The sequence below is a fragment of the Lycorma delicatula genome, chromosome 7, assembly GCF_047948215.1.
Source record: "Lycorma delicatula isolate Av1 chromosome 7, ASM4794821v1, whole genome shotgun sequence".
NCBI lineage: Eukaryota > Metazoa > Arthropoda > Insecta > Hemiptera > Fulgoridae > Lycorma > Lycorma delicatula.
The window spans coordinates 103079463-103105951 of NC_134461.1; the positions used below are offsets into that span (position 1 = coordinate 103079463).

The 26489-nt window shown below is 28.7% G+C and overlaps 1 protein-coding gene across 1 annotated transcript in view; it reads left to right on the forward strand.

The window, feature by feature from the left end:
• LOC142327277 (coiled-coil domain-containing protein 174) overlaps positions 1 to 26489 on the forward strand; it is a 296126-nt gene that overhangs the window by 23506 nt on the left and 246131 nt on the right. The window contains exon 4 of the mRNA XM_075370175.1: positions 1073 to 1341. Within this exon, the coding sequence (XP_075226290.1) occupies positions 1073 to 1341 (269 nt within the window). The remainder of the gene's footprint in view (positions 1 to 1072; positions 1342 to 26489) is intronic.

Consider the following 26489-nt stretch of genomic DNA (forward strand, 5'->3'; position numbering starts at 1 on the left):
TGCCCATTATTGATGAGAGTGGTGCATCAGACTGTGAAATTCTTAATCTTTAATCTTAAGAGTAAAATTAAAAAATTAACAAGTTTTATATATATATTGCTGTTTGCTCTTGAGTAATATCTAATTTGATTAAGAATTCTTTCACAATCTGATACACCTATTGATAATCTACTATATTATTTATGAGTTTATTATTAGAAATATAAGTAAAATGTGTGATTTAGTCAGTGGAATTACTGTACATTGTCTACTTTCAATCACTTCATTAAAATAAAGTTAATTTAATTGTAGTTTTTGTTATCTTTCAGACAAGATACCGAGAAAACTCTAAGAGATATGAAAACGTTTATATGTGCAATTTTTCTATGAATTAATTTTCTTTAAAAAATTATGTTGGTCCATATACAAGATGTGCATGTCAGCACTTATATAAATAAACTATTTTTAAAAGATTTTATTTCAAACAAAGTATATTTATTATTTAGAGTAATTTTTATGTATTTTTAATATCACTAAAATACTGTTAGGAAGGATGTGTTAAAATATATATATATACCTTAAAATAATTCTTCTGCAGTTGTAAAACTGTATAATTTGCTATAAAATTAAAACATGAATTAAAATTAGATTTTCTAGATTTTTTTTTAAATTAGATTTTATCCTTATTAATCAATTTAAACTGCAAAGAATTAACATTTCAGACAACAAGGTACTACTATAAAGATTCATTCTAGACTTATGATTGCATGGAGCTTGTTAATAAATGCAGTGTAAAAGTATAATTTTAACATTGATTTACATTTATTTATTTTTATTATTTAGCTTACGATGAATTGTAAACCCTACTATAAGGTGTCAACCATTCTAACAGTATTTTGGTTGTTAAAAAAAATAATATATAGATAAATTATTAATATCAATTTTTCTAAACAATAAAAAAAAAATTTGTATGCATTTTTTCATAATTTTATTTTTTATTTTACATATAAATATTGGTGCTTAAATGTTTTTTGACTAAGTTTTATTTTGCTATATACTTTTATATATGTGACTGTGATAAATGAAATTACAGGGTTGATTTCACCGATGTTTTGGGTCGATCAAGAAGATGTCTACGCAAAGACTTAGAATACATGAAGCAAAAAGATGATAAATTAGCGAAAAATTTAAAACCACCTACTCCACCACCTCTGCCAACTGATGTAAGTTCTTCGTCTGCTGCAACACCAGAGATGCTATCGAATGATATGCATCGAGAAATGATGCGACGTAAGTGGGAGGAACAAGAGAAGAAATTGTTGAATAAAACAGACGTCCATTATCAAGATTTATTGTTTGATGGTGAGTCAATATTTAAAAATTCTTTTTAGTAACTAGTAGTTTAATTTAAACTTTTTTTATTTATAGATAGTCGGGCTGTTTTTGTAATGTCTCTTTTATATTCTCTAAATTACATTTTCAAGTTTTTTTTAGGATTAAGTAAAAAGTTATTACAAATTTTTTTTAGCATTAGTAATATATATTTATCTTCACTTTTAAAAATAACGTGTGGGTAAACAGTAATACTGCTTGTTAACATCAGTGTTTAATAATGATAGAAAAATATAAATTTCTGAAGTGACAAATTGAACCAGATTTTATTAATGACATTTTTAATAACTTACATCAAAATGTCCTCAATTATTCTTATGACCATCTTTAGTGATTTTGATTGCAAGGATGATTGAAATGATTTAAATAAGTTATTAAAGAATTCTATATTTATAACTTTTGATAAATAAATTATTTTGTTTAAATTATTTTATCACATTATTTTTCCATTATCATTTTGGTATTAATTTGGTAGAATAATTCAATTTTTTTCATTGCCAACTGTCATATACAAGAAAAAAGTTAGACTATTTGTATATATTTAAGTAATAGGGTACTTGAAATTAAATCTAAATTTTTATTTAAAAAGTGTTATAATTACATATTTAATCTAAAATTACTTTTTTTATAAAGTTAATTTATGATAGAAAAAACCGTTTTTAATGCAATATGTTGAATTAGTAGGATGGTGTCAGGAATATTAGTTTAAGGGGGAGCCATTCATTTTGAAAGTAGAAAATAATTTATATAAAGAAACATAATTTTAAAATAAATATTTAAAATGACATGATTGATTATCTAAAGTATAAAAATTAAACAAGCAATGAAAAATTACTTTTTCTTTAATTCTGTTTCATTTAATTAGAATTTTATTCTAATTGTATGATTGAGTGTTTTCAAGTTGATGTCTGCTTCATGTCAAGGTGTTATAAATTAATTATGTATGTTTGTCCTTGTCTACAGTTGTTACTTAATTTATTAATTTACGTACTTTTATCATAACCAAAGTATCATTAGCATTACATCAAGATGTCATTAAGATGAAGGTGCGCTAACCAGTAAATTAAGTAATAACTGTAGTGAGGAATGTACTCGCATAATGATTAATGAATGTGTTGTAACTTAATATGCAGTAGTCAATAAATAATATAGTTAGTTTGTTTATCACGGTTCATATATTAAAAAAATTGTATGTAATGCTTAGATGATGCATGAAGTAGACTGAATAATTTCTGACATGACAGAGTATTTTCTATATTAGTTAGCAAATATTTTGTTCAGTCAATCTGTCGACTGTTTTATGATTCAAGCAGATAAGAAACTGAATAAATTAGGACTTGTTAACAAACACCGATAATGATCACAAGTTAATTTTAAATCCATATGTTTTGTAGGTTTTTTTTATTAATTATAGCAGATTTTCCTAAAAGAAAATTTCCTTGTTCTGTATATATATATAGATTACATTTGGAGGAGAACGTATCCCTACTTGTAGTTAAATACCACATGTAGATTATTTCATCTGTAGGAATGATGATGAGATGGGAAGGAATTAGTTAATATTTATAGCATCCCTGTTCAAATTGGTCAACTAACAAAGATTTTATATTGAACAAATATAGACTGATGGATAACTTTTAGCATATATTGTAAATATCACTACTTTTATATTTTAACTGTGTTTTGGTACCCCATTATTAACAGTACATGCAATGGAATGTTGAAATTTTTACTCTGATTGATGAAAAAAAACCATTGTGAAAGTAAATAAATATTAAATTACTGGGTCAAAATCTAGTTGCTTACAGAATCACAAGCTTTGCTCCACTATAGTGTAATTAACAAAATCACTTCTTAGATAGAAGGTATAAAAGAAGACACTTAATAAACAAAAAAAGTTCAATAAGTATTTTCAGTAAAAAATAAGTTAACCTCAAATTTAATAGAAAATAAGTGTTCTTTATGTATTATTATTTTGTTTTATGTAGTTCTACTTGTCATAGACTATACTACTCATTCAGAAACAAATTTGTTTGAGGAACTGAACAAGATGCCGTATGTGATTTATTATGATCCTTAACTGTTTTTTTTCTTAATAAGAAAGTTATTTTAGCGTCAGATTGCATAAATGTTATTATAATCTAATAACTGTTTTCAAATACAGATTATAAACAGTTTTTAAATTTATTTATTTTTAAATAAAGATTTTCATATGGAAATTTAAAGTAATTTCTAAAATAATTTTATAGCATTATGATTATGTTATAATGAAAATAAATTAATATTGGTTGTATGTCCTTTGTTTTACATTGTTTAGATTGTATACATAATTTAACATTTAATAATCATTCTAAAAAATGAATTTAATAAAAATGTTAGTTGTGCTGATTTAAAGTGTAATTTCATGCTTGACATTGTGGCTAGTCCTGAATTCATTTTACAATAAGTTACATCCATACTTAGATCTATCTTGTGTTGTTTTTAATCTTCCTGTTATGAATGATGATGTGTTCCATATATTTACAGCTAATTAAAAATGTTATGGGCTGATAAAATAGTATATCACTAAGAACAAAAATATGATTTGGATAAGATGGAGAAAAAAGTGTGGACTCATTTTTAGATTATACAATGCAGATGTTTATTTAAATAAATCAAATGATGATTATGTGATGAGAGTTTTAACAGGGACATAGTAATAACAAGAATCTACATAGGTTTTATGATAGTAGTATTGACACACGCACTTGTGAAAAAGCATCTTATCTCGTATCATTAAAAGTAGCTAAGATGTACAAGTCCCATACAGTTGCAGAAAACCTCATTGCCTGCTACAGTTGATATGGTCAGTGTTTTAATAGGCGTGGAAAAAACAAAAACAAAAATTGAAAAAGTCTTCTTTCTAACGACACAGTATCAAGGTGAACCGATAATGTGGCTGCTGATGTTTGCGATCAGATAATTCAGCAAGTGAGTTGAAGTGAATTTTTTAGTGTTCAGTCTGTCAATTGATATGGCAAACATTTCTCTGTTCTTATATTTTGTGAGATATGAATGCAGTAAGGACAGATCAATAAAAAAAAGTACCTAGTCGTGTAACAGGTCATGTCTTTTTGATGTTTTTTATGGAGCCACTAAAAACTATAACTTAGCTTGGACAAAATCTATTGCAGTATGTAGTGATGGTGCAAAGGCGATAACAGGAAAGAACAGTGGATTTCTGAAAAAAATTAAAAAATCATTGTATACAAGGGCTGAATGGGCTCATTGCTTCCTTCACAGACAAAAAATATCTTGGAAAATTTCAAACAAATTCTTTGTAAAGCTGTAAAAATGGTTAATTTTATTAAAAGTTGACCTTCGATCACTACAGAATTGGGTTTGCAAAATTATGCGATGAAATGGGCAAAAAGAAAAAACTCTCTTCTTTTCCACACAGGAGTTAGAGGGTTATCGTGGTGAAAGTGTTTATTTGCTTGGCATTGTGAGATGAATTAATAACATCTTTCCAGGATAAACAAAGGCCGCTCTCAATGTTTTTACAGAATAATGAGTGTATGTTGCTGTTGGCTTACTTAGCTGATGTATTTTCACATTTACACGACTTGAATGTGAATTTACACGAACGTGATAAAAACATTATATTAATGACAGACAAAGTTCATGTTGTCATTAAGAAGCTTTATATCTGGATTATTCACTTGAAAGCAAAAATTTGGATGTGTTTCCACTCATTTTTGATTATATTGAGAAAAATGTGCATAAGACATTATTATTCACCACAGTTTGGATAGCATGAAGATGCATTTGAGTGAGCTAAAAATTCAGTTTGCAGAGTATTTCCCAGAAGTTAAAAATGATTTCTTAAAGAGATGGATAACAAATCCATTTAGTGAAAATGTTGTTACAGCAGCTAAGTGTCCAGTTGAGATTCAGGACCAGCTCATCAAATTGTCTGCCAATAAAACATTACAACAATTCACATCTGAAGATTTAATGAAGTGAATATGGAAATTCAGTCTCAGAAGCATTGAAAATATTAATCTCTTTCACCATGTCTTACCTCTGGGAAAAGGGTTTTTTGTCTATGATTGCACTAAAAACTAAAAATAGGAATCTTTTATCACTTTAAAACAATTTGATTTTGTGTGTTTCTACCATACATTCATGTATGGAGAAACTTTTAAATGAAAACCAAACACAACTATCTCATTAATCTATTTTGTTTAGATTTGTAAATAAAAATTTTTTTGTAAGTAAAATAATAGATTTTTTCAAAAAATAATTCCATTTTTGGTTATGTGTAAAGTTGTAGGCTCATGTTGCGATCCCCTCCTTTCATATCACCATGATCCCCTGTTTGAGAAACGCTGCTCTAGTACTAAGCCCTGGGCTAAGTTAAATGTGTAAATCACGTTTGTTTCATCATTGTAATTATGTTGTTCTTGGTGTTTGACAAAATATGAATATTGCAAAGTGAACCATTCATACGTTATCGCTGAAATACAGAAGTAAAGGTTTTGGCATTTTGAAATCTTTCTTAATAATCACTGTGTATAATTACTGTGCTTCCACTACAAAATCTATAAACAAAAAGTATGTCATGCATTCTTTATTAGAAAATTAAAAAAAGGCAAGTTTGTGATATTCAATTATTGTATTTCTTTCGCTTCTATAAGCTTAAACAGTTTTTCAAATATAAGGCTTTTTATATCAATATAAAAAACTTAATGATTGTATTTGTTAATATTCCTAATCTCAGAAATAAAAAAAATTAATTTAATTTGTATTAAATAATTATTTGTATTTCATAATTTTTTTTTATAAATGAATTTTAAAAACTGCTACCAAACTAGTATTTTTTAAATATTTCATTTTTTAAAAATTTATTTTGAACATTAATTTTGATCATTCATTTTTTTTGTGAAATCAAACTTGTTATTTGTATCACTTATGCTTAGTACTGTTCTAGTTTCCAAGTAAGTATTCATAGTCTGTGTGAATTGTTTTTCCATTATAAACAAGCTATTTTCAAAAAATAAAACTTTATAACGATTTATATAATCTAGAGGAAATGAAATTAAATCCAAGAAATAAGAGAACAATAGTTCTATATTAGTGTATTTAGGAAAGAACAAGAAAACTAATATAACGTTTATTAAAAGTTGATTGGTGTGGATATGACTGTATTATTTCTGCCATGATCGAGTAAAGTTAAATTTACAACCATTTTTATTATGTTTCCTTTACTACAAAAATTCTGAAGAAAAATGCCAGCACAGTGTTGCATACCTTACCCAGCATTGCCTTTGCTAGATTTTATGTTTGAAATAAGTCATAGGTTTTTATAGGAATTTTTTAATAACTTAATTATTCATATTTGTAATTCAATTGAGAAAAATTTCAAAATGTTCAGTAAATAAAGTAGGGAAATGATTTAAGCTTTTTAATCAAATTACATTCTTTCCTTAAAAGTTGTACAGTATTAAAAGAATAATTGGAAAAAAATCAAAATCTTAATAAAAGTTATTGATCGTAATTGATCTCCTTGACCAAATTTACATTTTTATCATCAAGATTTGTACTCTCCTTTTAATGTTTTAGCCTCCGAAACCACCTTAAGGTATTACTTCAGAAGATGAACGAGGATGATGTGTATGTATGCAAATGAAGTGTATTCTTGTACAGTCTCAGGTCAACCATTCCTGAGCTGTGTGGTTAATTGAAACCCAACCCAACTAAAGAACACCAGTATCCACGATCTAGTATTCAAATCGGTATAGAAGTATTTTTTGCCTTTAATAGGATTTGAACCTTAGAACTCTTGACTTTGAAACCAGCTGATTTGTGATGACGAGTTCACCAGTAGACCAACTTGGTCGGTTATCAAAATTGTACTGTATTTAGAGTATAAATTCTAAAAAAATCAAAACTTTTATTAAAAAAATAACTTTTTAAAATTATTTAAATATTTAGTGGCAGCCATAATTGTAAATAAACAAAGTTGAAATATTCTAGGAAGAGGTGAAGATTTTTGGATAATTTTTTTTTCAGGAAATTATAAAGAGTAAAGGTTATAAAAAAATTTAATTTTTTATATTTACCTGGATTTAAAGTGAAAATAATTTTTTTTTTTTAAATTGTTGACAATTAAAGTATTTTTTGTTACCACAGATCATTAAAGTGGGATGGACAAAAAATTTATAGGGGTTTGAAGGCCTATTGATTTAGAAAATACAGATGCAGAAAAATCACATTTACCTCTTTCCTGAAGCAAGATATAGCTAAAAAAAAATATTTAAAGTAATTTTTTTTGGGGAGTAGGTGAATATTAAATAAAAACGTTTGGTAATTTGTAATTTTAATAAAATAAATTTCAACTTTTGTAAGAAAACGTTTTTGCCAAAGTGCCAAAGTAAGATTGAAATTTTATTTTGACCAAAACATCCATATTCCTTTTTCCAATTTTTGCAAAAATTTAATATGTTCTTTTCCCCCTAAAGATAGTAGCTGTCTACAAAATTTTAAGAAGTGTGTTATTGGGGTCCAGAGTTATAAGACCAAGTACGGACTAACATGCGTACATAAGTACGTACGCTCAAATGTCCATCTGATAATGATAGATTTTCTGGACTTGGAGCAATGGAATAAAATTTTTTTTCACAGATCTGTTTACAATTTATTTAAATCTATTTTTTACAATTTATTTAAATCTGTTTCTTTTATTAAGAAGATATTTTTTTTATGTTTTCTTACAGTGCTAAACATTTAACAATATCAATTTTTTTTTTGTTGTTTAGATTGTTGGCTGATATTTATACTTTCTCATTATAGCTTAGCATGATATATCACTATAGCCAGAAAATAAAAAATTAGAAAATATTTTCTCAACAGTTGAAGATAATCATCCCACAGAGGAATTGATTCTGATTGGGGTAATGACTTTATCCAGAATTATTTGAATAATTTTCATTGTAGGACAACATTTGGCTCAAAGATGGTCAAAACAGCTATTACTAAATCATGAATAAAGCTTAAAATCTTTAAGTGGTGTTCTATTCTTATGGCATCCTATGGTGGTTAAAAAATTTGTATCAAAATGATATAAAATTTACTTTCATTTAAGTATCTCAAGAAAGATTCTTTAACCATTTTCATCTGAGTAATACAAAAATAATATAAAATTATACTTAATAATCTTGCTACAAGAAAATTATCTGCATTGTCAAACTTGCCAAACCAAATACTGATATTTATTTGTATGAATTTTAAGTAGCTAGTGATTAATTAGGAGATTCAAATATTCTAAAAAAAAGAAAAAAAAAAGAAGTTATTTCTTCCTTAACTTTTTCTTACATGCATAAATTTGTCATTAACTCTTTACATATTTAATGCCTACTCAGATCAGGATACTCCTGATCTCCCAAAAACCTTGCAGCCCTATCAATCTTCATCATCTTTAGTTTTATCTCCTGTACACAGATAGATACAGCATGTTGTATAGAATGATTTGATTATCTGATTAAAATTATTTTTCAGTTTTCACTAAACATATGTTTCGAATATAAGTTAATTTTGTAATTATTATTTTTTATTAGCCTTAGAACAAAGTTATTGTTAATTGTGTAATAGATGGAAGATGCATATTTACTTTGATATCTATGTTTGTTGGCTAATATATCAACTTGCTGGCCAGTCGTTATTGCGGTTAGCACACTGGTTCCTAGGTAACTGAGCTCAGGTTCAGTTTCAGCAAGTTTCATGTTTTGATTTCGGACAACTTTCATCTATCAATTTATTAATCTCATTCTCCTCAGTAAGACTCATGTTTGAGAACATATTAATAAAAAAAAAAATGATTGTTTTTGTTTGTCTTGTACTTATGAGCAAGAAAAGAATCGGCTATCTTTACCTTGAATTTTTAGCTTTGTGGAATTAACAGTAGTGTCTAAGGTTTATACACCTTCCATTTCAAGAATTAGTGATATTCTTGAAGTTGTAGAGCCAGTTTGCGAGCTTGCAATTTTACTATTTTTAGAATTGCATGTTATTTTTTTCAATTGGTTGCTGTATAATTTTGAAGCATTCAAAGACATCTTTAATATTAACAAAAAGAAAAAACTTTTTAATATAATTCAATTTGTAAATAAATATTTTGTTACATTAATGTATAATGATACATAATATAGAGTTTTTAGCACCTGCTTTAAAAAATTAATAGGTTTTTTGCTAGTTGTGTTTGGTTGAAGGCTTAATAGGCTTGCATGTAGAGAGAAGAATTTAGAACATAGGTAATTAGCATTGTATTTTTTATTTTGGCCAGAAGACTGGACTGAGTTAATGAGAAAATGTCACTGTGAAAAATGAAGGGAGTAGAAATAGTTGTTTTGAGAGGTGGGAAAACAGTGAAAGAAAGAGAGTTACTGTGAGTGAGAGAGTGTTAAATATATACACACTTAGCTACTGTATACTGATTCGTTGGTCAGGGTCGTTCATGTATATTTTACAATGCTTTATATCATGACAGAATGGATATCAGTACAACAGCAACTACCATTGTTTGGCGTATGTGTGTTTGTATACATATTGACTGCATTGTGTGTTCAGTGTATATGTATGTAGTAGAGTAATTAGTTTATTATGCATTCTGGAAACCCCGCCGGTACTAAGCATAGTAGTGACTGTGTTGATAAAATCTAATTACAACCAAGCACCGTAACAATCTACCATCAACCCATCACTGCATTTCTATACATGTTATAATATATTCTTCAGTTATTTAAAAAAAATACCTAATATAGATTAATTACATTTTCATTGTTAATTTACATATGTGTTAATAGAGAAACTTAAATTGTTTTTGTCATTGATTATTATATTTTAATTTTATACATTTTTGTATTTGTGTTTATTTTGCTGTTTAATATATATTTTTAAGATACATTTTTACGAGTAATTATTGAAATTTTTGTCAATTATCATTTCATTGAATGTAATTTAGCAGTGATTAATAAAAAATCTCTTGTGATCTAAGAAAAATCATTTATATATGTGAATATGCAGGAATAATAATTAACTTTTCCCTGTCAGTTTTTCAAATAGGTAATTCATCAGTTTTACCTTCCAGTAAATAATTTTTCCTGACTATTCTTTCAGCTGATTTCCTTTTCATACTTGGCCTACTATTTTCATTACATCTAGAAGAATTATACTTCTAAGTTTATTAAAGTTGTATACTTATTCATAATGAAACTTTTATCTGATTATTACATTTATTGTCCGTGATTTTTTTATCAGTGTTTTCCTGATTATGTTCATTTTTCTATTGTTCCTTATTTGAATATTAGTAGTAAAAATATTCTTAATGTTATAAAAATATACCGTTGTTTAATTTTTAATCCAAAATTTCATCAAATATTTGAAATGAATTAACAGATTCAAAAATCAAAGTAATTTTTTAAAACGAATGATTCATGAATTCTTGATTTTTACACTTATTTCATTTTTATTATACATGTAGAGTGAGAGTTTCAATCATGTACTTAAAGGAATAAATTTATAATTTTCTTAGTAAGTATATAAATAAACATATTACATAGACAAAATATTTATTAAATGAATGGATTGAAGTAAGGAGCTTACTATTGATCCAAGCTCAACTGACTGAAGGTTTATTTTTTTTAACCATCGCATCATGTTCTAAACTGATTTTTTTTCTTTTGTATTATTGAAATATAATTAAGATATCTAATCCATCATTTTATTTTATGGGTATTTTATCTTCCATTTTTTCACAAAGGTTAAAGTTTAAGATTAAGGTTAAAGTTAAAGGTTTTCACAAAGGTGTTAAAGGTAAATCCTTTATTTAAATTTTTTCTTATAAATAATAATTACCATTAATTGTAAAATAATTTTAAATTTCATATTTAAATTATAATTAAACATGGTACCGAAATAATAGTTTTCTTATAGCAGCAGAATAATTCACTTTATTCTGTGAGATGTGCTTCTTTTAAAAAATTTAATTATATTAAAATATATCTTTACTGATGAAGCAGAAATCTCTGCAAAAGAATTCAAAATAAAAAAACACAGCTAATGAAACAATTTTTTAATAAATTATTATATTCTGCTGCCAGGATGTTCTTCTTTTTTTTGGCTTGATATCATTTCATAATCTTAAAGCTTGTGCATGGGATATGGAAATGGAATTTTGTAGTATATGAAAAATGCCATGCCTGACTGGGATTCAAACCCAGGATCATCTCTGGATGAAACCCTACGACTCAGCCACGGAGATTGGCAGAGTTGAACTATTAGTTTGCATGAAAGTATTAATTAATAAATTTCTTGATTTGTTAAGTCTTATGATTTGTAAACATTGTGAGGTGTTAAATTTATTTTATGTAATATGGTATAGAGAAGAATGAACCTTTTATTTAAGGAATTTAATGTACTGAGAGGTTTCAATGAAATAATTATTCTGTTAGATGAAAATGTTATTGTTATTACATCATTAGAGCAATACAATTAATTATGATTTTATCTCGGAAAAATTTGGTATTTAGTTTTTTATGACATAATATTTTTTACCTTTATTTTTGATGATGTACTTTGTAAAGATAAACTTGTTACATGTCATTAAATATTATAGATTTATGGTATTTTTTATTATTATTTTATTGACCTATTTTGTTAGATATGTCATAAAAATTTGAAATGAGAGCAGTTATTTTAGTTGAAGTAGTAGGTACCTGTAGTGGGTATAATGTGAGATGTTTCCAATTCTATTTCAGCTGATAAAGTATTCAGTCGTATTCCTCACAAGAGAGATCCTGTCTCCTTTTACCCTCTATATATTTTATACGTACAATCTTCAATTTATCTAACCAAGGGATCTGAAACCATTACATTTTATATTGCCTATCTTACCTTTCTTATATCTTTTTGTTTTTGTTACATGTTTCTGTGTGTACTTTTCTGTTCATTTTCGTGAGTCAGATAGGGATGAGTAGACTTTTTTAATTTAAAAAGTTGATACGCAATTTGCTTTTAAATTATCTAATTCTGAAAAATATAATAAAAAACCTGATGTGGACAACACATAACTTCCTTGAACGCTTATTAAATTACATTTACATGTTTTTTTTTTTTTAAATGTAAAGTACATAAAATTTTATTTCATTAAAAGCTTCTGATATTTTTCCCTTTTTTTATGTTATTGAATTATTATTCATCGTAAATTTTTTTTTAGAGTAAGCGGTTCATAATTATTAATAAATCAATATATTTAAATTAAAAGAAAAAGTTAAAAAAAAGGAGATGAAGTCTGATTTGAAGCAATCTGCCTTCCCCTAAGATCCAAAAATTCCATTAATTAAAATTTTATTTGGCTATAACTCTTGAACCAATGAAAATAAGTACCACTTATGATTATTGTTGAAAAGCTCTCAATGAGGGCATTACTGCAGTTAAGAAAAGGCTTTTTTGGACACTTTTGGTTCAGTCAATTGCAATCAAGAGTGGAGGTGCACAGTTAGATATATTACAACAGTCCTAAATCCAAAATTTGAACATCCTACAACTGATCATTTTTAAGTTATGCAAGATACGTACATGCATATGTACAGACGTCACAATGAAACTAGTCAAAATGGATTCAGGGAATGCCAAAATGGATATTTCCATTGAAATATGAAAACCTACATTTTTTGCGATCACAATACTTCTTTTACTTCATACATGGAAGTAATAAAAATACTTTCTAACATTTTTCATGACAATATTTTTAAGTCTGTCAGAAAATGTAAAAATTAATTTATTTTTTCTATTTATATTTTTAGAATTTAAAAATAATTAATAAAACATGAATAAGCATTTTACATGCAAAACAGCTGTTCCATTTATTTGACATATTCTTACGCTTTTTATTTTTGAAATTTAGAGAATTGAAAAGATATATTTTTCTGTTTATTTAGTCAGTTTTTTTTTTTAAATTATGTATTATGTAACAGATTTTAGTTTTATTTTTAATTAAAATATAGACATGCCTGTGCATGAAGAAACCTGTGTGTGTACCTTGATAAAAATAAGGAAAGGAATACAGGAAAATGATATAAATAAACTGCTACCAAGCATGAGATAAGGCTCTCTGAAATGCAGAAGTATGTATTAATTTGTTTATTGATTGTTATTAAAAGTAAGAAACTGTGCTATAGAGACGTTGTATAGAGGTAATTTCTCTACAACTTTCATTGTACAGAAAATACTGCTGGGAATTTTTGTGAAAGAGGAGAAGGTATAAGTATAGGTGAACAAAAAATGAGATACATAAGGTTGCTGATGATATGGTAATTCTATGTGATGACACGCACACATGCTGCAAAGATTTTTTACAGCCCTGGAGAAAGGAGTGAAAGAGTTTAGAATGAAAATAAATATAGGAAAAACTTAAATATTGAAAGTAAACAACAAAGAGGATTTAGTGGTGAGGACAAATGAAGGAAGAATAGAAAAAATAAAAAATTACAATTATTTGGGGACTATGGTGACAGAGGACTGGAAGAGGACAGAGGAAATAAAAGGAAGGATAGCAATGGAAAAGGAAGCCTTCACTAAGAATAGGTAATGTATGGTAAAAGTCTGCAATTAGAGTTAAGGAAGAGGTTACCCAAATTCTATGTACAGATTACCTTGTTGTATGGAAGTGAATAATGGATGACGAGGGAGAGGAACTGGTTTGAGGCTTGTATGATTTGTATATGGAGAAGGATGGAGAAAGTAAGATGGATTGTTATAGTGAGGAATGAGGAAATAATGCACAGGATTAAAGTAGAAAAAGCTTGTATGAGGTGTGGCTATTAAATAACAAGACTAATGCTGTAAAATGTTTTATTTTAAATTTATACATATTTAGTTATTAGCCCTTCAATGTACACCCTTCCTCTATCCCTACAATGCTCCATGCGAATTTTCCATTGTTCTAAACAGTGCGGAAGTCTTCTTCTGTGAGCTCTTTCATGGCACATGCCGCTTTTTCTTTCACAGCTTCAACGGTCTGAAATCTTGTTCCTTTTAATGCAGATTAGACCTTGGAGAAAAAATAAAACTCATGTGGTGCCAGGTCAGATGAATAAGGTGGATGGTCTAACACTGGGATGTTATACTTCGCTAGAAACGTCTTGACAGACAGTGGAGTGTGAGCCAGTGTGTTGCCCTGATGAAGAACACGTGATTTATTCTTATACAGTTAGGGTCATTTTTTTTTATCTTTTCATGTAGTTAAGCAAGGATCTCAAGCTCTGTTGATTAATAGTTTGATCTTCAGGAACCCAGTGAAGATACACAATCACATGAATATTGAAAAAAAATCATCACTTTGAATTTTGATTTGCTCATTTGAGCATTTTTAGATTTCTGTGAAGTTGGGGGCCTTCAAATGCATGGATTGATGCTTAGTTTCTGGATCATAAGTGAAAAATCAAGATTCATCATATGTTATCACTCTTTTTTCAAGAAGTTTGAGTCATTTTCAATGGCATTCAAAGTGTCAGAACAAACATTTTCATGAGCTTCTTTTTGTTAGATTTTGAGAATTTTAGGCACCATTTTCGCACACACTTTTTGCATGTTAAACTTGCTATGTGAAATTTGCCTTGCACATTCTTCGCCAATTCCTACAGCTTCAGCAATTGCACGAATAGTTAACTGACGTTCAGATTGGATCAGATTACAAATTTTTTCAATATTTTTATCTGTTTTTGACATGAAAGGGCAACCCAGGTGAACATCATCTTCAACGTCTTCTTGGAAATGTCTAATGTGATAAACATTCATTGCCATATACATTTTTAAAAAAAAGATAAGTTTTAGTAGCGGTTTTTTCAAGTTTCATATGAAATTTCACAATTTTTTGCTTTAATTTAAACACTTATAATTTTTTCGGCAAAACAAAAAAAACATATGTTATCCAAACAAAGGCCATGGCCAGACTAAATGTCTACAGAAACTGGAGTGGTGACAATCGAAAGAGAAGGAGGATTAATGCTACACAGCTGTTGGTCATATAAATTTGGCACATGCGCAGTTCTCCTGTAGCAGCATTAGTCTCACCTTAATATTAATATTAATATTATAAATAATATATTAATAGTAGCACCTTATATGCAGGAAGTACAAAGAAGGAAAGAAACTGGTTAGAACATGTTGTTAGTGGGAGTGAGATCTTGACAACTGCATTGGAAGGGTGATCTTAATAAATGAGTTGAAGATTGGAAACTACAAGGGGACAAAGGAAAATGCTTGGGATAGAGATGAATGGGGACAGCAGTGGCATTATGGACTTTAAACCAGGCAGAACACGAGATGATGATGATTGAGGTTGTGGTAAGGCTGTCTGGAATGCGGGATATATATTATTATTTATTCTACATTTTCTGACCAATTTTTTTGCAATTCCATGTGAAAATACTTGATATATCAAGATGACATCACGTTTTGTACCACTATGCTATAAAAATTCAATACTAAGCAGATAAGAATGAAAAATATCTTCAAAATTGTCCTTATAAGCAATGTAATTTTTTGTTACAAGAAAAAAAAAATTGATTTAATTTATTATAGAACCTCAGATGAACTGCCTACAAAATAACAAAGAATTATCAAAATTTACTTTAACTTAGAGTGGAAAAGTAACCACTGTTAGGTAGGAGTAGGGAAGGTATATCCTAGACAAAGAGGTGGTTGGGTGCCCTCAGGGATTGTCAGCTACTGTTGAGGTGTCTAGGACTTCCTGAGATAGTCTGAAATTCTGTGGTGAGTGCAACATGTCTCTGAGTAATGCTGAAAGGTGGCATCAAAGCATAATGTATTAATGGGGAGAGGTTTTAGTGGATGAGAGCCTGACACTACCGTCTGTACAGCTGGGTGGTGACTGGCACAACTTTCTTCTCCTCAGTTTTTAAAAAAAGCTTTAATATGAAAAAAAATATGGGTTGAATTGAGAACCATGTTTTTTGAAATCAGTTTTAGAAGTGATTAGAAACTACTTGGGTTGAAGATTGCATTAAACCTAACTTCTTGTAGAAAAAAAAATTTGTTGGAATGCATAGGTTGGATAATGTTAAAACCATTTAAGCATGTAGAAAGAATGAGGAACAATTGAACAGGATTGAAAGTGTTATTCTGAAAGGTAATTAGGAAAAGCCTAAGAAATAGGCAGAGATAAAGGTAGCTGGAAAAATTAGGGAAAATATTATCAGGGATACGGAAATGTGAAGGATAATTGTGAAGGTGTTGGGAGTGAATTTGAATGAGATGGTAGTTTATTGCCCAACCCAGAATTCCAGATAAGAAAAACAATTAATATTCCAAAAATCAATTGATTTTTATTTTTATGTAATCTTTATGATAATGATATGGATTGTGGTTGATAAAAAAATTCAAAGCTAAATCCAAGAACTATTTCCTGGACTTTAATTAAATCAGTTTGTTGTTCTAAAAAAAAAGACTGTAGTGCAAACAACAAAGTGCACCAGTTGGTTGTATGTGTCTATTTTATAAGGTAGACTATTTATTAAACAAGAGTAAACTATGAATACCTATAATACAACTTAAAAATATAATTAAAATTAACTTAATTTTAAATTGGTTTATGAATAATTTTAACAGCTTAAACTGAATTGAATCTCATTGCTGACTGATGGTTTCATAACTCTTGAAACTTGTTCAGAAATTGATTGCTTAGTAAAAATTATGGGTTGTTAAGTGTTACTGACTGTAGTTACATTTTATGAGCTGTTCCCAAACATTATTGAAAGTAAATAATGCGATTACATTTCACTGTGTACTATACGTTGTTAATATATAATGCTAACTTACTGGTAACTCATGATTATATCATTTGATGACATTTAAAAAGAAAAAAATACCTGATTTACATTTGTACTCAAAATCAGATTGTTTGACAGATGATAAGCACACTTGCCTTCTTGCACAGGAGATAGAAAAAAATGGAACAAAGAATTTGCATTTGAAGTTCAACTTGACCAGTTAAATTTTAATGCTAATAGCTTCTTTGTACAGTCTCTAGACACCATTCTGTCGTAAGTCTAATTCACAATATATTCTGATCTAGTGATCCAGTAGTATAAGTGGCCAGTTTACGTACAGGTTGATCATACCTGGTTAATGACCAGTTAATATACTCATTATAGTAATCATGTATAGACAGTAGCTGTCTACAGGATCTGAATTAGCAACAAAGTTGCATTACATATATTTCTGGATTGTTGGCATAATTAATTTTTGATAGCATATTCTGCCAACCTCCATGGCAGAATGGTAGCATTAGCATCTTTGAATTTTTTTAATAGTCTCACTTTCCACCATTGAAGCATTGTTTTGTTTTGTTGTTAGCTTGATTCATTTTTTGTTAGGAGGAAAAAATATACATTTTGTTACAAAACTTATTGATATAATCAATAAAATTATAACTGCTAATTTATGTTTGATAAAAAAAAAAATATGCAGAATTTAAAATTTCCCAGAAGTCCAATTGTCACAATTTTTTTGTTCTGTTGGTACACTTGTCCCTAGGTACACATGTTTACATTGGTAGCTGTATTGGATGCTTAGTTTATTGCTGGTTGTCGAAAAGATTACATTGTAAATGTTAAACATTGCTTTTGGTTATTCTTCTATGAACAAAGTAAGCGTTTACAAGTGGTACAAATATTTTCAAGAGGACCATAAAGACAAAGATGATGACCGTCTCAGCGCATCATCATTCGGCAATGCTGAAAAGGTGAAGAAAATGAAAATTGCCGAATCACTATCAGAGAGTCAGTAAGGATTACTGAGAACCTTAAAGTTCTATGCTGTTTGCAAGAAGCAATCTGAAGAAAACACCCAAATTTGTGGCAAAACAATTCATGGCAATTGCAGTGTGATAATACATCTTCTCACACTTCACTGCTTCTTCTTGAATGTTTGGACAAAAACAACTGTTATGATGCTTCAGCCTCTGTATTTGCCGGACATGGCCCCCTGTGACTTTGTCCTATTGCTCAAGCTAAAATGAACCATGAAAGATGACATTTTGCCAACATTGAAGAGATAAAGACAGAATTGATGAAGGAGCTAAATGCCGTACCGGTAATTGCATTCCAGAGGTGCTTCAAAGATTGGAAAAAGCACTGGCACAATTGTATTATATCTGAAAAGGAGTACTTTGAAAGTGACAAATTCAATAATGATGAGTAAATAAAGATTTTTGAGAAAAACTAAAATTCTGCATATTTTTTCGTCAAACTTCGTACTAATAAAGTAAAAAATGTAGAGGAACAATGAACTCTACCTCAAAACAAACAAATTTACAGAAGATATATAAAAACGAAGACTAGCCTTTTATGGACATTAAAAAAAAATAAATTCTAACAGACTAACTGCTTTTTTGACAAATTGGTTTTTGACAAATATATTTACAAAACATACATCACATGGTTCAAAGAAATCAAAGCTCTCAGAATTGCAGGTTTAAAACATGCAGACATAGAGAATATAAGCATTTTAGAAATAAGTTACAAGATTATGAAGGTACCCAGAAAGGAAACAGAGAATAAGAAGAAATGGTTAAAAGAGAAAATGGAAAAAACAACACATCTTGAAAATGAGGAAGAGTTGGAAGAATAGAAGATAAATGAGAAATTAACTAAGTGTAATTCTGTAGTGACTGGGGATAACCCAGAAAAAAAAGTGAAAAATTATTGTGTTTCAGATGTAATAATAATAATAATAATAATTTTTATGAATTATATTTTTATTTTATTGTTTTATTATTTTTTTATTACTCTTATAGCTTGTTCTTTTATGGCTATTTTAAATCTAATCTAAACTTTAATGTGTTTGTTAGTTTGCTTTAATTGTTGTACTATTTTATTTATATAAAATATTATTATAAAATATTATTTTATATTATATAATATTATTTTATTTTATTTATATTTTGTTTTATTTTATTTATATTTTATGCAATGATTAAAAACACGTTTGATCATGATGTGTATGTTTGGATGCATCTGCAGTAATTTATGAATGAGGTTGGATTATCACATTGAATAGGAATTATTTAGTTGACTTAGTATAACATTAATCTGATATATATATATATATATATATACACAAGAGATTATAATTCAAACTGTTTCACTTTCATGCAAAAGATACTCAATGATTGAGCTGAAATTTTGCATGAACATAGTTTTTATACCTGGAAAGAAGATAGAACTATTGTAATTTTCTCCTTTTCAAGATGGTGGCTTGACTTGCAGTTATAACCATTAGATTATGTTCCTTGCTGTATTCAGCTTTATAATGGCCAAACCGTTGGTTAGATCGAATTATTAATTCTTATTGTCTTAGTTACTGCTGGTATTTTTGGAAATATTAAACGCAACTGGATCATTTTTTTTTCTTTTTAAATGTCACTCCCTCAATATTATTCATTCTCAGTATTAGAGAGAAAAACTCATCAGTGGTTTACAAGTAACTTTTATAATTAAGGAACTGGTTAAAAATTGTAACACTACATTTTCATTGTACAGTAACTTGAAAATTACTTATTTCATTGTATCTGGGATTTTTTTTTCAACTTTCTTGACAAGTACAATAAATTTCAACTATGGCTTTCAGAAATAAGAGCAAGATTCCAAAAAAAAATAAATTCATTAAAAAATGACCTGTAGAGAGTTTTTTTTATATTTTTCTCTTTATTTTTATTGTACTTCTAAATACCAGTTGTTTAAAAGAAGCATAAATAATTAATTTTAGCAATAAATAGTTTTTTTAACTTTTTTCACAAATATTACTTCCTACTACCCGAAAATAAAAAGTTTCTTCTTCTTGTCTTTATGAAAATTAAGTGAGTAATGTTTCTTTAGATAAAGAATTTATAATAAATATTATTTTTAATATTATTTAAGTCTCATCAAATCGCTATGATAAATTAACCACGGATAAATGATTGTATGTTTTATTAACTTAACTTTTGGGAATTGTGGAAACGATTTATTAAAAATGAAAGAGTGAAATGAAGAGAGTTTTGTCTATTGGTATAGTATTTGATTTTCAAAAAGGAAATTGTATCTGGGTGCACCAAGAAGTGATCAAGGATCACTGTTAAACTCCCATTTATCAGCAGAGCATCAATTTATATATATTTTAATTGGTGTTGTACTCATAAACAGAAGAATTTCAATAATAATAAATAATAATTAGCAATGGTTGCAGCAGTTACTAACCCAAGCAATTAGGGAGGGATATTGTGTTGCTTCACATTGCTCCCAAAGAGGCCTCATTTAATTAATTTAGCTTGGAACTTATATATTTGAAGACTATTCTCACTGCAAACACAAAGGATATACAGGGGAACTTGTCTTTTCCAAAGTAAGCAATTTCCCGTTGCGGACATATCGTTAACGGTTATATACAATTGGAGATGACTTGGGTTGCACCAGAATCAATTTCCCGGCTCTCAGAGCAGCTGAGTAACAGGACCTAGCCACAGGTCCCAGCCACAAACTTACGTAAAGTTTTCCGTTTTTAAATAACTTTTATTTTTATTATTCTATTGATTTCTATATTTTATTAATATTATACGTAAGATATAGAATAAAAAAATAATAATTTTAATCTTTTCATCAAATTTTTGTGGTTATAGTTTATTTATTTTAAAATGATTTTTTTTTTTATCGAATTAAACATAAAGGTATTGATTTCGAAACTCATAATTTAAACATTTTTTAAATATTTTTTTTTTATAAATTCATTTAGTTCAAAAGAACTACAATTAAAATATTTTATTCATGCGACATTAATTTATATAAATTTCATTGTTTTAATAATGAAATTATTTTTGTGATATAATAATAATTAATTAAAACTAAATTAATTATAAATGGAAGAAACTATTTTGAATATACGGGAATTGATTAATTTTTATTTTATAAAATTTATAAATTCGGATCCTCAGAATGGTTCCCCTTCATTTTTGATAGAGAACCCAAATCAGGTCTCAAAACCCGAAAGGTGAATAGTCCGGGACTCACTCGAACTGAACAGCTGGATCAATTGAAAGACTTTCGAGCGATCACTTCTTTTATATCTTCTGTTTTTGCGAAATTCTCTGATTGGCGATGTAGCTCACGTGTTATATTCTCATAGCCTCTGCTTTGCCCACCTTTTTCTTTTTCTGTTTAGGCTTCGGAACCACCGTAAGGTATTACTTTAAAGGATGAATGAGGATGATATATATGAATGAAAATGAAGTGTAGTCTTGTACGTACAATCTCAGGCCGATAATTCCTGAGATGTGTGGTTAATTGAAACCCAACCACCAAAGAACACCGGTATCCACGATCTAGTATTCAAATCCGTATAAAAGTAACTGCCTTTACTAGGATTTGAACCTTAGAACTCTCGACTTCAAAATCAGCTGATTTGGGAAGACGCGTTCACCACTAGACCAACCCGGCGGGTTGTCTTGGCCACCTATTGACACATTATCTCACGCTAAGCCTTCATCCTAATCTTGTCTTCTCTTTTTTACAGTCTTATCGTTAATAATCCTTATCCTTAACTTACCATTAGCAAGATTCCATTCATATAATACGTTCAAGTTGCGTGAATCGACACAGCCTTTTACAAATATATATATATATATATATATATATATATATATATACATACACGTATGCATTATTCATATACTATTTTGGCGTTAAATGTGCCATTTTTACACTTCGACGCCCTTTGGAGGCCCCCCCGATGTTTCAATCGAAATTTTTATCGGACGACGTCCCTCCTAATTTTTAATGGAGAACTCGAATCAGGTCTCAAAACCCGCATGGCGAATAGTCTGCATTCACCCGACGAGTTGGTAGATTATTCTGCATTTATTAGTTGACAGTCCACGCGCATTGTAGCCATGGTTAGTATAAATTTTTGTGACTGTTCTGTATTTTAGCATTTGCTAAAGTACTTTAGAAAGCGTAGGTTTTCTGAATTATTAAAATCTCTGTTACAAAATTCTATACCCGACGTCACGGACAGGAGTCCGGAAAAAGAACCCAGCAGAGAAGCAGCGTGAAGGGCAGCCATTGAAGAAGTAGATGAAGAACTTCTCCTTATCCATACCATAAAATATCTTAATACTTACAATTAATTTAAACCAGCAATTGCGACTCCTCCGGAAAAGGGGGCGCATTGCTCCCTCCAAAACTAGGACCCCTTTATGGCGTATTCCTGCAAGCCTATAAAGCGCTAGCACCGAAAGGACTTCAGCGGACGGTCTGAAGGGGAATTACGTCGGGGGCACAGGTTTTAAAAGCCTAGCCTCCCGCGGTCGGACCCAGAAATGGGTTTGAGAACGCTATTCCAAACGGATATGAAACGCTAATCAAAAATCCGTCCATAAAAATATAACAAAACTTAAAACTATACCAAAAAACAACTATAAAACAAAACTGACATTAAAATAAACCCTTGAAACACACCCGATTACAGAATCATACAGCAGCAAGGGACACTGTCCAGGCTCTGCGATTCGAAGGGAGAATTTGTGAAACTCCGGCCACTTTGCATTCCATTCCAAAATTCTATAAGTGTGTATATTTATTTATATATCTCAGAAAGATTTCAGTCGACCATCATTGTCAAATGATTTTGCTCTCAAGTAAAGATTTTTCAATTGTAAGCCTTGAATTTACTCTTTATGTAATTTTTTCTCCGGGTAAGAAATGTATAATTAGATACGGTAAATTATCTAATAACGATGAAAGAATTGTCTAATAACGATAAATTATCACATAACGTTGTACGTGCTGTTATTTGATAAATTGAGCATAACTCTATAAACAGGTACAAGAAAAGAATGTTCTATTCTTTTTTATTATCTGCATTAAAATGAACAAAAAATATTCTACGAAAAATGGTAATTTTCTCTTCGTTTTTCTCCTGTTCGCCATTTTATGATTTTTAAAATACAAATCTATATTTGAAGATCGGATTAAGGAATTATAATGTTTTGTACACATGTTTACACCGCAATCTTTCTGCAGTAAATAATAAAATTACCTTGCAAACTTGTTTTTTTCACAAATTTCAAAACGGGGGCCGTATCAGTTTTTAATCTTTTACATTTCGGTAATCGTTAGTTGTATCAAAACTAATACCTAAAAAATACCAAAATATAAAATATGGTTTACAGTATACTAGCGTTCAGTGTTGAAGATCTTCAATTGAAAATTGAAAAATGTTTTAGACATATCAGAGTTACACCAGAAATTTTTTAAAGAGCGAGACAGTCGTTAAATCGTCAACCACTACAGTGAACTGCCATTAAGGGAGATCGCTTCAAATATTTGTTCTAAGGAAACTTAAAGTAAATCCAGATATTTATATGTATTGCTATGATTTTTAAATTTAAATAAATCTGCTGTTAATTGTAATTGCGAGGAATTCATTAAATCCTGTTGTTTTTCTATACTTATAATAATATTCATTTAGCAGTTATTAAGAACAAATGATATAAAATGACGGAAAACTTTACATTATTTTATAGTTAGCATCGCCATTGCGGCTTTACCCACGCTATGTGGTTACTTGCGTCTACCGTCGCGGTCAGTTTTTAAAATTATTTTGTTTTTATTTATTTACTTTTTTTTATTAATATCATATTTTTAACTTAGGAAAACATTGAAACTGACAACATTACAAAAACAATAAATTGTACAATATTAATTCACTATTAATTTTCTTTCTTTCTTCTTATGACTCCCGGAATATTTACCACAGTTTAAACCTCACCAATCTCACTACTATATAAATCATAAATTAAAAAAAATCTGATGTGGACACCACATAACCTCTTTGTACCCTTATTGAATTACATATACATATTTTTTTTAAGTGAAAAGTACATAAAATTTTATTTCATTAATAACTCTGATATTTTTTCTTTTTATTGTTATTATTGAATTTATTATTTAATCGTAAATTTTTTTACAATCAGAGGTTAATAATTATTAAAAAATCAATATATTAAAATTAAAAAAAAAGGAGATGAAGTCTGATTCGAACTGATATGCCTTCCCCTTGTAAGATTAAAATTTTATTTGGCTATAACTCTGGAACCAATAAAAATAAGTACCACTTATGATATATCCTTTAAAAGCCCTTAATGAGGGCTTATTACTGCAGTTAAGAAAAAGTCCAAAATCCAATTTTTTTTGATTTTCGGCTTTTTTTGGACACTTTTGGTTCAGTCGATTGCAATCAAAAGGGAAAGCGTACAACTAGATGTTACATTAGTCCTAAATCCAAAATTTCAACATCCTACCGCTAATAGTTTTTGAGTTATGCGAGATAAATACGTACGTACAGATGTCACACCGAACTAGTCAAAATGGATTCATGGGTGGTCAAAAGGGTTATTTCTGTTGAAATCTGAAAACCGAAAATTTTCGCGATCACAATAGTTCCTTTACTTTGTACAAAGAAGTAAAAATACGTATAAATAAATAACCTAAAACTTATTTTACTAAATTTAATGTCGTTGTATATATCGAGAAATATCGTCTATATCGATTGTCATTGTCTGTGTCAATATCGACTTCTTCAGACAGTTATAATGTTATTAAAAGTATCTTTTCTTTTTAATGTAGCTCTTTTAAACGATCTTCAGTATGTAAACTAATAACATATAAACACTCCCGGAACAAATAATAATAAATTATGTAATTTTTAGCGAAATCGGTTTAATAATTTATAAGTTATTCTTCTTTCTTTTCTGTTTAGTCTCAGAAACCACCGTAAGGTATTACCTAGACGATGACTGAGAATGATGTATATACGAATGTAAATGAAGTGTAGTCTTGTACAGTCTCAGGTCGACCATTCCTGAGATGAGTGGTTAATTGAAACCCAACCACCACAGTACACCGGTATCCACGATCTAGTATTCAAATCCGTATAAAAGTAACTGCTTAAGGATTTGAACGTTAGAACTCTCAACTTCGAAATCTACTGAGTTATTAGGGTACCCATAAATCGAAGATTGTCTTTTATTTATATAGTTATTTTAATTTGTTATATTTTTAAATAAATAAACAGAACGCCATTTTTCAACGCAAATAATGTTTTACAAGTAAATTAATTTACAATAAGTTTAAATATCCATTATTTAGCGTCACAAATATGAAAAAATTCAAAGTTATACAAATTAATTTATGTAATATTGGTGGGTATAAAGTGCGACTGAAAGTTATCATCATTTTTCTACAATAACTCGGATGTTTGTTGAGCTATTTTCAAAAATAAAGTGTCTTTTTGTTTATAATAGAGGTCTAACATTTTATTCAATAAAATTTATGTACTGGACGCCATTTTGAAATTTACATGATCGCACCGTAATGTTTTACCTATTCGAGAAAGTTGACGTGAATATTATATTATGCCTAAATCTGGTCTTGAAATATAATTTTTTATGAGGTAATATTTTATGTCGACAGAAAGTAGAGTCCACCAATAAATCTAATGATTTCCCAAAAATCAATTACAGATCATTTTCTTATGAAACATAATTCTTAAAATCTGCTTTTAGGCTCTAATTCATGGCTCTGTTATTGAGAGAAAACACCCTGTCTATTAATTAATGTATACTGAATTAAAAATTGAACTAATGAAAAATTTATATTTCTCAAAACACCCATTGCAAGCAGTTCCGATACCCAAAAAATATGTGATAAAAATCGAAGTTTTTAGTAGGTTCTTGATTTGATAATCCCAATTAAGATTTTAATCGATAATAATTTCCGAACAATTTTCTTTGTAAAGCATGTAATTACGACCACATCTGTTTTCTCCTTATGAAATATGAAGTAATAATCTATTTATTGGCTGAGTGCTACTCCAAAATCCAAGAAAATGTTAGACAATTAAAATTTTTTGTTAATTGATTACAATCTAACAATCTTTTTACCTTAAAATCACTTTTAACAAAGCCGTATATTTCCCTCCAATTCTTCTTGGATATAAATAAAATAGCGTCATCGACGAATAAT